Source organism: Sebastes fasciatus, chromosome 4 (genome assembly GCF_043250625.1).
Source record: "Sebastes fasciatus isolate fSebFas1 chromosome 4, fSebFas1.pri, whole genome shotgun sequence".
Classification (NCBI taxonomy): Eukaryota; Metazoa; Chordata; class Actinopteri; order Perciformes; family Sebastidae; genus Sebastes; species Sebastes fasciatus.
The window spans coordinates 21346955-21361823 of NC_133798.1; the positions used below are offsets into that span (position 1 = coordinate 21346955).

The 14869-nt window shown below is 39.3% G+C and overlaps 3 protein-coding genes across 4 annotated transcripts; 2 read left to right on the forward strand and 1 right to left on the reverse strand.

Annotated features, from left to right (window-relative positions):
• Positions 1-67: 67 nt before the first annotated feature.
• Positions 68-6571, forward strand: cd151 (CD151 molecule). 2 transcript variants are annotated; one of them, XM_074632774.1, is made up of 9 exons: positions 68-240; positions 1171-1255; positions 2294-2485; positions 3209-3283; positions 3663-3683; positions 4001-4105; positions 5025-5180; positions 5263-5349; positions 5498-6571. In XM_074632774.1, the coding sequence occupies exons 2-9, from the start codon at positions 1172-1174 to the stop codon at positions 5555-5557; spliced, it is 780 nt and encodes a 259-aa protein (XP_074488875.1). In that variant the 5' UTR covers positions 68-240; position 1171; the 3' UTR covers positions 5558-6571. The 2 variants fall into 2 exon arrangements, with proteins under 2 accessions (XP_074488875.1, XP_074488876.1); XM_074632775.1 differs by lacking the exon at positions 3663-3683 and having other exon boundaries at positions 71-240.
• Positions 6572-6641: 70 nt separating this feature from the next.
• Positions 6642-9179, forward strand: gatd1 (glutamine amidotransferase class 1 domain containing 1). The gene is made up of 7 exons (XM_074632776.1): positions 6642-6832; positions 7061-7137; positions 8290-8395; positions 8491-8598; positions 8688-8779; positions 8865-8958; positions 9055-9179. Exons 1-7 carry the CDS (start codon positions 6784-6786, stop codon positions 9168-9170), a joined length of 642 nt encoding a protein of 213 aa, XP_074488877.1. The 5' UTR covers positions 6642-6783; the 3' UTR covers positions 9171-9179.
• Positions 9180-9194: 15 nt separating this feature from the next.
• chid1 (chitinase domain containing 1) lies at positions 9195-14317 on the reverse strand. Its single transcript, XM_074632766.1, has 12 exons — positions 13877-14317; positions 13527-13670; positions 12424-12556; positions 12296-12340; positions 12068-12174; positions 11925-11986; positions 11738-11827; positions 11523-11624; positions 11238-11387; positions 10207-10287; positions 10071-10113; positions 9195-9946 (listed from the first exon to the last, which is right to left on the reverse strand). The coding sequence occupies exons 1-12, from the start codon at positions 13982-13984 to the stop codon at positions 9848-9850; spliced, it is 1164 nt and encodes a 387-aa protein (XP_074488867.1). The 5' UTR covers positions 13985-14317; the 3' UTR covers positions 9195-9847.
• Between the last annotated feature and the right edge of the window lie 552 nt (positions 14318-14869).

The following is a 14869-nucleotide window of genomic DNA, read 5'->3' on the forward strand; positions in this document are numbered from 1 at the left end:
AGAAACCAGCTGGGGGCAGCCAAGTACTCTGTATAGCTTTATGGAGGGGTGAGCTGCCTGTTGTGCCAAAAGAGGACAGACGCTCAGACGCTTGAGTAGGAGGCTCTGGTATGAGTGTCAACTGAGAACTGTTGCAGTTAACCTTCACAGACAGCAGCACATTGACGCTGGGGTTGGTGGGATCTGGGAAGACGTTACCCCGATAATCAACATCCTTCAGGGCCCAACATCTAAAATCAGGTAGGAGTATTTTAGTATCAGCGGAAGGGGAGAGCACTTTTTCCATGACACAATGAGTTAAAAATAACTCAGATTATGACCATTGGGAGATGTTGTTTTGCTGCTGGACAATCACATTTACACATGCAATACTTTGTCTTATGGCTGGAAAATAACATTGAATAATTAAATGTTTTATAGTTAATGCCCCTTTACTCTTTCTTGATTTGTTTTTATGTATAAAGAGAGAGTTCACTGTCATCTCTCATGATGCTCAGAGTCACAACCATTCTTAAAATAGAAGCAGAGGAAAGTTCAGTTCAGGTTAGGATAAAAACAGACTTTGAATTCATAAAGTGAAGAGTTAAAAGTCAACGGTATATCACTGGAGCGTGAGAAGTTGTGAGGTTAAGTTACTGGGATGGGGGAAATGTATATCTGTCTGCTGGATGACATGTGACACAAGTTCTTAAGTATGTTTTCACCACAACATATTTGATTTCATCTTTGAGCTCTTTCCATTGCTCTGTCATACCAACTTTTTGCAAGTTTGAAATGCACCACATTTCATTTTGGTAGAGTTGAATGTCACTCAAAGAAGGTAACACATATAAAAGCATGTCAGATACATGTATGCTGTAGTTGTGTGTTAGAACTCCACCCAGTAAATCACCTTTTCACACCAAACCTGGAACTAAAGCAGACGGAAAGAGGAAATTCCTACCGCAACTAGTCTCAATCAGATAAAACACTAATAGGATTACGAGTATAAAGATGGTAAATTGTGTGATCATAATCTTAACTATAGTATGAAAGCAGAACTGCTCTCTCAACATCTTGTGTTCAGCTGTGCTGTCTAATCCTCTCAAGAACGTTTCTCATGTGTATAATGCTCTCCCTGTGTGTACATTAACCTGCTTTGTACTAACTAATGTATATTTTTTATTTCAGAATGGAAGCTCGAGGTGAGAAACGGCTCAGCTGTGGGACAGTTTGTCTGAAATATCTTCTGTTTCTCTTCAACATTCTGTTTTGGGTAAGTTATCAAGGAAGTGTGAAGACTTTTTGTATTTGTCTCTGTATTTAAGTCAACATAACTCTCTGTTATGAACTCTATTGGCTACTATTATAATTATTAATAACATTAGTAGTAATAATTAACTTTTACTTATAGCATTAAATCATATGCTTTGCTTCAGATGCCACAGAGATTAATGATTTTCTTCTTACGGCACTGAATCACTTCACAACTCGCACAATTTTTATTCTTTCTCACTTTCTCAAAAATCAACTTATTCCTTATGTATATTCAATAAAAACTGTATAATATTATGCTCTATATAGTTTTAATAAACTACATTAACGGTAAGATTTTGTGTCAGCAATGCACTAAAAGTTATAATAAATACTTCAGAGACAATCCCACAATATATCTATATATATCAATTTTAATTTCAGTTTTCACCTTTATTGTAAGGATTTGTTTTATTGTAAAACAAATGGAGCTTAATTCACAATGCAATTGTAATATTCAGATTCAGATTCAGACAACTTTATTGATCCCAAGAAGGGCAATTAAATTCACTATTCCATATGTTGAATATATAAAGTTTTCCATTTCCTATAATTTCAAAGAAAGTAAATATGCGTACAGATACATGTAAATGTATTTCAACATTCAAGTAAAATAGTAGTAATGATAAATTAAACAAATAAAACAGACAGAAAACAAACAAAACACATGCATATTAATATGCACATACAGAGTGAACGCACCAGACATAAACAGCAGTAAACAGAGCATCTGTTTTTACCTTCTTAACTTTAGGTTTTAAGAGTAGATTGAATCAGTTCTTGTGTAACAAAGTCTGCACTCAGATATGAAACTCTGATTTATGTGCGTCAGATAATAAAAACTAATTTAGCTGAATGTCTCTTGAGGCTGAGAGTGAAAGGCGTTGTCTTTTTTTTGCATCACCGGCACATTTTAGGAACCTGCAAAAAACAACAATAATGTGGTGCATTCTTATGAGCATCTGGTTTGAGTTGAGCTGATAGTGGTTCTTTCTCTCAGCTGGCAGGAGGCGTTGTGTTGGCGGTGGGCGTGTGGACTCTGGTGGAAAAGAGCGACTACATCAGTTTACTGAACTCCAGCTTCTACTCAGCCTCGGCTTACATCCTGATAGCTGCCGGGGTCATCGTGATAGTGACCGGCATCATCGGATGCTGTGCCACTCTGAAGGAGATGAAGTGTCTTTTGACTGTGGTGAGATCAAAACACTGCCCTGTGACAGAGAAATGTTTATTTCCACTCCACTATTGAATGAACACCATTTAATTGTGTAAATCAATATATAATTGATATATAATCAATTATATGTGCTATCAGAAACCAAGGAAGGACACTTTTAAGTCCCTGTTTATACCCACACAACCTTGTTTGTGTGTATTGAAAGTTAATCCGTGGTGATCTTCTGTCTCGTCTGCCTGAGTTCAGTGCAGCTCATTATGTCAGACAGGCATGACTGTCAGATATAACAGACAAAGTCATGCAGAGTGTGTCTTTAAGAGTTTAGATTTAGAGTACAGCTCACGCCAGAGGAATGAAGGGCATCACAGGCAGCCGCTCGGACTGACGAGTGTATGAGAGAGACAGACAGACAGACGGACACAAGTGAGAGGATCTAATACAGAGGCAAAACTGCACAAGCTCTGTGACGTTATGTCTATTTATATATTCACCATAGCCTTTGTAATGTGTAACTTCCTTTGACACAGTTTAATCAGTTATTATCTAGAGTCAAATTTAGTTTTTTTAGTCATGCACAGGTATTTTTGATGTTTATATCATCTTTAAAATCACATTTAATGTCCTATTTGAGCACAGAAATGCACTGAAACACCGTCTGAAAAATGCTGTTACTGATATTTTTCATGTTCAGGTTATTCACAGCTGTGTTCTTGTGTATTTCATGTCCCTCCTCTACAGTATTTGGTCTTGTTGCTCTGTATTTTCCTGCTGGAAATCCTTGCTGGGGTGCTGGCTTTCATTACCTACCAAGAGGTGAAATGCTTTAGCTTCTGTTTGTATATACAATATGTCAAATATAATATAATGTTCAACATAAATATTTCCTCATAAGTTCTTCTACATATTGTATTATTTGTTTACTAGCTACCATACTATCTTTTTAAATCTCACTGCAGCAATTACAAATCTGACACTTTCTTTTCTTACTGTTATGTGTATTTTTGTCATTCCACAATCCCTTAATGTGATTTCAAACACCATTCCTTGTTCTCCATCATCAAATATTTGTACTCAGTTGCTGCCCTCTCTGTTGTGAAATCTTCTCTGCATGCCTCTCTGTGCCTGTTCTTCATTTGTCCTGTATTTCCATCCTTCTCACACCTCTATTTCTTCCCCCCTTTTCTTGCTCCAGTGTTTCCCTTTCTGCTACCAGGTAATCCGCTGCCACCTGTTCCCATTTAATATCAAACTGTTTCTCCAACAGGTTGATATAAAATGGTTTGTTTTCACTTTGTCAGTCAAGCAACACAACAATCTTTATTTGCAAATTCATTTGGAGAATGTAGATCAGGGAGCGTGGTCAGAGGAGCTCATATATTTTGAGTTATGTGAGGGCATTGCAGAGGTACAAAGGAATGTTACAGGGGAGGAAAGAAACTTGACCAAGGGCTATTTTTATTGATGGGAGGAGATTTGCAGATAACAGATTTTCTCCCGACTATCACTAAAGTGCTGCTTTCTGTCTCACAGCTGGACGAGGAGCTCAGACAGAATCTGAAGGTGACCATGCAGCAGAAATACCAGCAGCCGGGGGAGGAGAGCGTCACGCAGGCTGTGGATAAACTTCAGCAGGAGGTGTGGAAGAGATGCTATATGTTTAAATCACAGCTGATTTAACTGCCACACTGATAAACAGTAACACCACTTAACAGTAGCAGACTCAGGCTGTCTGAGGGGCAGGGGCAAAAATAAAAAGGGCATCAGCTGCATGCGGTGGGGCACCAGCGCGCAGAAGGTTTTTCTAGCATGTAGGGTAGCCGATATGGCACTTAGAGGGCACTTTATCACATTTTCTCTATTTAAGGGTACCCATTAGTGTACTGCATGTCATTTTCTCCACTGGAAGGGCACCCTAGAGGGCACTTTATCATGTTTTATCCACAGAAAATGGCATTCAAGAGGTCACTTTATACGGTTTTCTCTGCTGGAAGGGCACCATAGAATGCACTTTATAATGTTTCTCCATTTAAGGGCAGCCATTAGTGTACTGCATCCCGTTTTCTCCACTGGAAGAACACTCCAGAGGGCACTTTATCTTGTTATCTCCACTGGAATGGCAACCTAGAGGGCACTTAATCATGTTTTCTCCATGTAAGGGCACCCATTAGTGTACTGCATCCCGTTTTCTCCACTGGAAGTGCACCTTAGAGGGCTCTTTATCTTGTTTTATCTACAGAATGGGACATCCAAGAGGGCACTTTATACCATTTTCTCCACTGAAAGGGCACTGTAGAGGGCACTTTATCTTGTTTTCTCCACTGGAAGGACACCAGAGGGCACTTTATCATGTTTTATAAGAAGGCATCCAAGAGGGCACTTTTGCTGCATCTCTTTTGAACCCCCTGAATTGCTTCAGTGTGAAGTGTCAGTTTGATCAGATATAGTTAAATTTGAAATGATAGTTTGGCTTCTTAAGCCTGCATGTGAATACAATTCAGTGTTAGTCACCATTGTCTCATCTTTTTCTTTTTTTTGTGTTCCTCTCTGCTCTCAGTTTAAGTGTTGTGGCAGTCACAACTCCTCAGACTGGAGTGACTGTGTGTGGATCCAGGCAGCAGAGAACGAGCGTCTCGTTCCTGATAGCTGCTGTAAAAGTCCCGGTGACCTCTGCGGCCGCAGGGACCATCCCTCCAACATCTACAAGGTGGAGGTAGGGAGAGCTGTCCGTCTGACTGTGGATAAATGTTAAATTATAACAATATCTTAATTTCTTTCCTTTCTTGTGCTCTCAGGGAGGCTGCATTATGAAATTAGAGGAGTTCATCCTGAGTCAGTTGTATATTCTCGGTGCAGTGGGCATAGGGATTGCATTTCTACAGGTAAAGCAATAACCACTGAGCAAAATACAAGTTAATATGAACATCTCTTTTAATGCTGTGCAAACTGCCAGGAACTGTACTGTGAACAATGGTTGTTTCTATGTGTAGTGTGAAACTAACAAGTTCCTTGTGTCTATTTTTCTTTCAGCTTGTGGGGATGATGTTTACGTGCTGCCTTTATCAAAATTTGAAAGAAGATCCGTCCTGATTTTTTAAAACTTTTTTAATATCGTAAAATGTGTCATATCATGAATTGTAAAATGTTTGGTTAGGTATATTAATGCCCCTATTACTCACACAGTTTTGGATGCTGTGAAATTGCCAACTCAAATTATGACATGATGATTTACACATCGTTCTTTTTCTGCAAAATGCCATTACATACTTTAAAGTGGCAGTAGACAGAATATTTTTGGCATCATTGGGCAAAAATCCCATAATAACCTTTCAGCATATTGTAATTCAAGTGACTTCTGAACCTTCTGTACCCCCTCATGGCTCTGTTTTCAGGCTTTAAAAAATGAAGACTTTGGCCAATCACAGGTCATTTCAGAGAGAGAGCGTTCCTATTGGCTGAGCTCCAGCTGGTGGGCGGTGCTTGGTATTTCCTCAACAGATCTCAACATGGCTGCCAGTTCACAAACTTTCTAATTTTACAGCTAAACAGTACACTACAAGATGTTTCTGAAAATATTTGAAATAGGCATTACAGTAACAGATTCATATTTGATCAGTGCTGCCTAGTTTGACCGTTTGATCAGAGTTTGCGAGTGATCGACAGCCGGTTCATAGATGGCAGACTCCAGCTGGGCTCTGATTGGTTGTTTTCCTCCTGTCTGTGACATCTTACAGATGCCATTAGGAGCACCAGAGGACACCAGAGGACACAGAGACATATGCTTTTTTTTAGATTCCTTGTCTCATGTACTACTGTCAAGATATAGTGACCGTTTTATAATCATATTTGCTCCATCTCTACCCACTGCAGCTTTAAATATCAGCCCTTTTATGTTAAGATTATGATGTGTGGATAAACTTGTAACCAAAAAACACATTTTATATCACAGAGAAACATGAGCATGCTGTGGCTACATTTGCAATCAGTGTTGTTGTGTATCTAGTTAGTTTTTTTATATGTATCACACAGTATTTACAAAAATATTGTGATTAAATACTAAATATATGTGTTTGTTGAAATGCAAATAAAAATGCTTGCCATTTATTATTATTGCCAATGACTTTCACATGATCATATTGTATATTTGTGACAGTGAGCTTTTATTCTGAAATCGTTCACCGGATGTTGTTGTCAGCTGACAGTACTTCCTCCTTTCTCGCGGATTTCTCTTGAATGATTTCACCCACAATTATCTTCTTATTCATTTAAAACAAGATAAACACATTTCACGTGGAGGCAACACGAAGATAAATGAAATGTCTGCGAAACCAACGTGTTTGATTGTGGCCAGTGCGTCTCCTCAAGGTGGGTCGATAGCTTACATAGAGACATTAGATGTATAATGTTAGAGAACAACAGGGACAAAGTGGAGCACTCAGTTCACTAAGACAGTTCTGGATCAGTTAGAGCTCAGCTAACGTTAGTCATTAGTTTAATTAACCTGTCAGCTGTGGTCAAACATCACTTGCTAGCTATCTTAGATTAACATTTAAGATGAACTCTGGTTTAAACTGGTGTGTTTTGTTCCTTCAGGAGTGTCAGCAGCATCTTTCCATCAGTCCTTCAGCCTCTGTTCCTCTGTGTTTAACCTCCAGACAGCCACACCTGGGGTAAGACTGCTTCTAACTGAAAAATACCATAAAAAATATTTCTACAGTTAATCTGTGACCTCAGCATCCCACACGTGATTATGTGTCATAGAAGTGCACTTTACTGTGCACTAACTGTCTATCAGTACTACTCAGGTGTATGAAGGATCATTTTACCCAAAATGAATATTAAAAGGGAATGCTAGAAGACTGTAACTAAGTACACACATCATCAGTGATATCAGTGTGGTATTGTTATATACAAATATATTGATTTGAGACTTGAGCAGTAGGCCTATACCTAAATATAATAATAATACATAAATAAAAATAATATCTATACTGTATAATGACTGTGCAATATCATTATCATTATTACTACTCAGGTGTTATTCATACTGTGCAATATTTTCAGGTGGAATTTCATTTCCTTTTCACTGTGCTGTATCATTTTCCACTTTTTTTATACTTCCTTCTATTTAAATGGTTCATATTTTGTTTCACTTTGTTTAGCTCTTTTTTTTTTAACTGTGTTAGCTGATGCATCTTGTTTTTTGCACTACCCCCTTTGCTGCTGTATTTCCCCACTGCAGGACTGATAAAGGAATATCTTATCTTATATCTTATCTTATAGCAGTTAGAAAAAATAATCAAAATGTTACTTTGAGCTTCACAGTTCATTCTTGATATTGGAAACAGCAGCTACTCATATCATATCATCTACTTAAGTAAAAGTTAAAAAAAAAATACTCCATTACAAGTAAAAATTAAAAAAGTTACTGAATTCAAAATATTCATTGAGTAAAAGCACAGAAGTATTATCAGCAAAATGTCAAAAGTAAAAGTAATAATTATGCAGAATGAATCATTTCACAGTTTTATTATTATAGAATATTATACTAATCTGTTTTTACAATTAACAAATACATGCAGGAGCATTTTAAAGGGACTGTTTGTAAGAATCAGAAATGCTTGTTAACAGCAACAAATGTTTTTGGCCATAACTCAAGAATTCATATGCTAATTATGACAGTTTCACACAAATGTCTAATAGGATAAAAATAATGGAGTGATGACATTTTAGACATACATGGATGTAAATTGTAATGCAATCTGAGTGGTTGGCGGAAGCATACAACCATGAGGTGGTAATTCTAGTTGTTTTTATTGCAGGGGAAGCCAATAGACTTTGTTGGAGTCGATGAAAGCACAGCTAGATGGGTGCAGGACTTCAACGTGAAACCCTACGCAACACCAGCTAAACTTGAATCTATAGATGGTGAGAATATTCATTTCATGGTCATTTGGCTGTTTTTATCTATGCTGTTGTACTCTGATATGTCGCCGTGACCTGACCACGATGACCCTCTCCAGGTGCTCGATATCAGGCGCTGCTCATCCCGGACTGCCCCGGAGCGCTGAATGACCTGGCACACAGCGGCTCTTTGCACCGCATCCTCACACACTTCATCTCTCAACAAAGTGAGTGTGAGGCTCATTTTTTTAAAAAGCAGTCAGTGTTGTGATCTTAATGTCCGGTGTTAGAGACTTGTTTGTTCCTCTGTGTGCAGAGCCTGTTTGTGCAGTGGGACAGGGAGTGTCGGCACTGTGCTGTGCCACTGAAGGACAGAAGTGGATCTTCAGCGGCTACAGCTTAACAGGGGTGAGTCTTCCTCAGTTAAACATGAAGGCAAGTATATCTTTATGTGTTGAATGTATTTAATAACGGTAACTGTTTCTGCTGAAAGCCGTCAGTGTTTGAACTGGTGCGTAGGCCGGACTTTGCCAACCTGCCCTTGGTCGTGGAGGACTTTGTGAAAGACAGTGGTGGATCATACACAGGTGAGCTGACCTGCAGAGCACAGATACTAATTTAGTAAAGTAAATACTTAATCAGCATTTCTAAAACCCTCTCATGTTTATCTCTTTGTTTTCCAGCAAGTCAAGAAGATGCTGTGCACGTAGTCATAGACAGACACCTAATAACTGGTCAGAATATGCAGTCAACCTCACTTGCTGTAAATAATCTAATCCTGCTCTCTAGTGCCAAGTAAAAATAAACATCAGGAGCACTCAAATTCAACTGCGTAGTTGTTCCACATTTATATTCATGTAATTAAACAAACATTCATCTCAGACAAATATTGGAAGATGGCTGGATCAGAACAGATGTTTGGCAACACTGTAAATACAACTTCATTACTTTTCAATGCTGTTATTATAAACCTAATAAAAGCCACACAATCAAATGTCTTGTTGATGTTCAAAGCCAGAGAAGGATGGCAATGGAGAGCGAAACAGCAGAAGAGTTGTGGATTTGGACTGAAGAAAGGCTGCAGAAGTCTGTGGCACGTGAACAAGAAGAATATAACCCTTCATTTAAACGTTATACATATTGATGATCATGCACCCTCTGGTGTTGCACTCTTCACTAAACTGTACAAATTTAAATGTTTCCACAGTACCATCAATGAAAAGGAATAAAACATCCTGAAGTACCTTGTGTCTGCTGCTAGTATCGTTTGAATCAACAAAACCCAGAACACTTTCATGACCCGTAAAACAAGTTGAATATTAACTAAATCCTGTCAACGGCTCTTTTCAGAGTTCATGTACCTTAAAAACAGAAAAATGACACCTGCAAACAGCACATTTTTTGGTGCTCCATGTTCAAAGAAAAAGAGAAAACTCCATGTGCTGATGGTCCAAAGTCCACAGTCTTCACTATGACTCATAGGAGGTCATAGAAATAGTCCAGTCCTTGTCCTAATTCCCATAAGGAAATCCCTGTTCCCAGTTCAGTAGCTAAAGAGATCCTCAGGTAGATTGACTGTAAAAATAATGTAAATAATGTTAATTTCCCCCATGTAGCAGTAAACCTAATGAAAACACTTTGATTAATAAAGTGAAAGGCAAATGTTCTTAAATGATCTTAAAATGTGCAAAAGACTTACCTTCAATGACGGATAGTACACCACCTGCTTCACTGCATTGCTCCTGAAATTAATGTCATAGATCTTGTTAAAAGATGCTGTCGGAAGTTTAAGATTTAAGGCTTAATTTGTTGATTTTAACTAATTAAATCAGTACCTCCTGTAAGTGAAATAATGCTCTGCAGAATATTCGTCCCAGAGAAGTTTTGGCCTGTGTTCTCGCAAAATCTCAATGTACCTGCAGGAAATAGAGACAAGTTTAAGAGCGTGTTCAAGGCCCTGAAAACATTTTCTTTCCCCAGCCTTTTACTACGACTTCTTGCTACTGTACTGAATGACACAAAACTTGCAATTTTTCATAGTTAAAACAGTTTGGGTTATTTCACTTGAGAGATGTATTTATTTATGTTTTTGTCGTTGCTGTTCTCGCTGGTTTGACGAGGGCGGGGCTTAGTTGGAAAAAGGTGATGTCATGTACTTTGGCCAGGTTGCTGTCAATCAAATCTGATCAAACCAGATCCACACAGGGATGTTTTATTTCTCCAAACTTTAACTTTAATTGCTGCTTATTTGGTCATGAATATTTTATGTTGAGAAACAGTTATGATTTGAAAGTTTTCAGGGATGTTAAAGGGGAACTACACCGATTTTACATGTTTAAGTTTGTTTACAGGTCTTAGGTTCTGATCAGACAGCACGTTCAAGCAGCCTGGGGTCGCGCCTATTGAGGCCTATTGAAGGAGGCGGGGTCACACGTCAACAACGCGTCATATCTTTGGGGTACAACACGTGCAGTAAAATCTTGTCTGTACTTGCCGAAATTGAGCCAATTGCAACGCACGGCGCAGCTTCAGTTACACTGTGCATGTGTTGTACCCCATACCCCAAGACCAGCGTCCGCCCGTGTCCCAGCCTCCTTCAATAGGCCTTGGCCTACATTAGCCACTACTAGTGTAACATACCAGAATCTCTTACTAAACTGTAGGTGGTCGAGTTGCATTGTGGGTAATGTAGGTGCCAGATTATAACAAAAAATAAGATGAACCTGGTTCTGCAGCATCAGTTTTTATCTCTTTTTAAACGTCCATCGTGAGTCTGACCATGTTTAGCGCAATGCTAAATCGTTTTAACCATATGAAACTTTAATCGCTAAAATGTAAATAAAGTATTTCAGCAGTATTATTTTACCTTCCTCCCAGGATTGGCTCTGTTCCCTGGTTTGCAAAATCAAGGCCATACATATTGAGTCCAAGCAGGATCTTTTGCCTCCACTGAGTGTTGGGAGCAAGCTGGAGAATGCAGTCTCTCACCCAGGGCAGCGGGGAGCTCGGGCCCGGTCTGTCAAACAAAAAACACCAGACAACATTGTCTGCATTAATGCTGTGCATCTTCTTGTCAGTTAGTGTAATCGTGTCATTACCTAAAACATTTCTGCTACAATGAATCCACGGACATCACTTGTCTGTGACTCACCTGGCACCACTGGAGTAGTCGTATGTCATGAGGCTGAATCCATCGACTACTGGGGCCAACTGCTCAAACTCCTCCCTGCCAAACATACCTGGCTGCCCCACACTGATAACGATGGAGAACAGAAAAGGCAAAGGTGAGTCGGAACCAATTTCTGTGTTTGTTTGTTTTTTAAATATGGCATTTGAAGTCCCTGAAACTAAACTGATTTCATTCACCTTGTCACAGCAGGTGGGATGACAAGAATGCAGTCTAATCTTTTAGCCTTCAAGGTCTCGCATAGGTGTTTCACCATATGGACCAGCTCCCTGCACAGACAAGATTTTACATGTTTGATCATTTCTATTGCCTTCTTGAATCATCTATGGTCAGAGTAAAAATAGATGCGTCAACAGAATAACTCACTTCCTTTTGTTACCTCCCAGCTGGCTCCACAGCTCCAACGTGAAACCATCGAAGCCTTCAGTCTGCAGAGCCACAGCTTCATTAGACAGATTTAACACAACACTGTTGCAAGGGAGTGAAAGCTAAACGCAACACTTAATCACCTTCGCAACATCCACCAGCTCACTTCCCAGCTCTTCAATTTCATCTTCACTCCCCAGCACGCTCATGTAGTCCTGGTAAGACCAGCCATCAAATAACAGCCGAGGCACTGAGGGCAAAGAAAACAGAGCAACTCAAATAAATGACCAAACAATAAGAGTCTCATTTGAAAGCACTTACACACTAACGGATGTGAGTTGTGGTCTGCAGCGGGGAGGACATCTACTCACCCATCCTGACTTTTTTGTTCGACTTGCGTACAGCTTTGACCCAGCCTGGACAGACAAAAACACACCTTTATGTACATTAATCACTAGAAAACAACTTCCATTTGCCGTCAGTGACGTGGATCCCCTACCTGGGTCATGATCGTGGAGTCCTGTAACGTCAAAGGTTTCTGGTCCCCGTCGGCGCAGCTGAAGCCAAACTGGACACACCGAAGTTAGTTTAGCACCAAATATCTTGGCAACGTCATAGCCGTGGGAATTCCACTGGAGGATGGCAAAGATAAGACATGTAATTTACAGATATTGAGTCAAAACAAGGATAGGTTCACATTAAAGGATCGTTTCAAGTCTGTCTTAATACAACACTGACACACTGACAGCTGTGGTTGCGTGTTGGGCTTGAGTTTGCCATGTTATGATTTGAGCATATCTTCTATTCTAAATGCAGTACTTGTGAAGGTTTCTGGACAATATTTGTCATTGTTTTGTTTATTAATTTCCAATAATAAATATACACATACATTTGCATAAAGCAAGCATATTTGCCCACTCCCATGTTGATAAGCATATTAAAGATCCCATATTATAAAAAAGTGAGATTTTCATGTTTTGTTATTATAAAGCAGGCTTAAGTCCTAAATAAATACTGTGCAAGTATTGAAACGCTCAATCCACAGGGAGATACACACAGCCCATATTCAGAAACTCTGCATTTGAAATAAGCTGTCAGGATTTCTGACCATTTGTGATGTCACAAATATACAATATTTAGACCCTTTACATAATTATAAACGTAAACATTCTCAATGTGTCCCAGTTTATTCCTGGTTGCAGTGTATGTGAATGTCATCAGCTGACAGGAAGTACACATGGACCCAAGCTGTTGCCTAGCAACGCAATTCTTTTGCAATTCCGTCAAAATGCGCTAAAACGGAGCGTTTCAGACCGAGGGTAAATACAGGTATATTTAGGCTGACAGTATGAGGAAAATAATGGTTTTTTTTTAAATTACAGCATGTAAACATGTTCTAGTAGAAACACAAAATACAAGTATGTACCTGAAAATGAGCACAATATGGAACCTTTAAATCTCCCTTTAAGGTGTATTTTTAACAGATAAAAAAATGTGCGATTAATTAATTGACAGCCCTAATCTGAACCTATATCCGTTAAAGCTGTGATGTCAAATATTGCCAGCAGCAAGGTAGAAACATAAACATGTTGGTGGCCTTACAGGTGTGACATATCCAAGCACCGGTCCTTGAAATGTCTTCTTGATCTGAGCCCAGTGTCTCTTCTCCTCCTTCACTATGTCTTTCCAGGGCGGGTCTGACACAACCAGGCCTCTCTCCAACACAGACAAGTCAGCTGGAGATGTCTAAACAGTGAGATCACATGAAAAAGCAGAACAATATCAGTGACAACCATCATCATAGGACAGGTGAGGATTAAAGGCTTCAATGCAGGTGAGTCCAATGACATGCCATGCAAACAAGGAGGACTTGTATGACCTGACAGCACACACAGCTCACACCCATGTCAAGGTACAGACCTGAAGTTATAACATATCTAAGTTGTACTCACCTCAGCTTCAGCTTTATGTGACTTCTTTGCATCAGTTCTTGACAGAGTGGCTCTGACCAGCCAGCAGCATGAGATGCAGACGAGCAGCAGGAATAATGTCCTTCTCATTTCAACAAAACGCAGTGAACAGGAGCCTGATGAAGAAGCAGTGAGATATATAAAATGGGTTTAGCTCGCTTTAGTCTGCAGGTTTGCAGAGCAAGAGCTTCCTTCCTGACTGAGATCTGGTAGATTAGAAACCAGCATTTCCTCCTTCGGTGCAAAGTCACACACAACAACGAGCCACAGCGGCTCTCTTCATACTGATGAAATATTACATTTATAATAATAAACAGCCTGGTTTTTGACGCGTCGGGCGGTTTTGTGCCAGTTTGATTGACAACTTAGCTCAACGTGTTTCTGGAGCTGGTGACTTCCGCACTGTGTGGTTTTTCAAAATAAAACTCGTGTGAGCGAGTGAAGTAGTGATGGGAATTCCGGCTCTTTTTAGTGAGCCAGATCATTTGGCTCAGCACACAAAGAAGAGCCGGCTCTTTCGGCTCCCAAACGGCTCTTCATTTTCACAAATTTAGTACTGTTTTGACCTATGATTAGTATGTGTACACATATATCACTTAAATTATTCAATATAATTATACCAAACCTTATAATTTCCAGAATACCATAATTTTACATGAAGCTTTGTTTCCGACTGTCACTCATCTTGTCTGCTATTCGCGCACCACACTCCTCTCTCTCTTTCTCTCCTTCTCTATGGAAGTTTTTATTGGACTTTATCAGTTGTAATCACCAGAAGACATTCCACAAATGTGTACCATGATCTGCAAATATTTCACTATCCACAAACATGTATTTTTGTATTTGTTTTGTGTAAAGTCACATTCACAAAAATATTTGTATATACATTTGTGGAATATCTTCTGTTGGTTACAACTAATAAAGTCCAATAAAAACTTCTCTCCTCCTCTCCCTCCTGCTCTGTACCTGTAGACT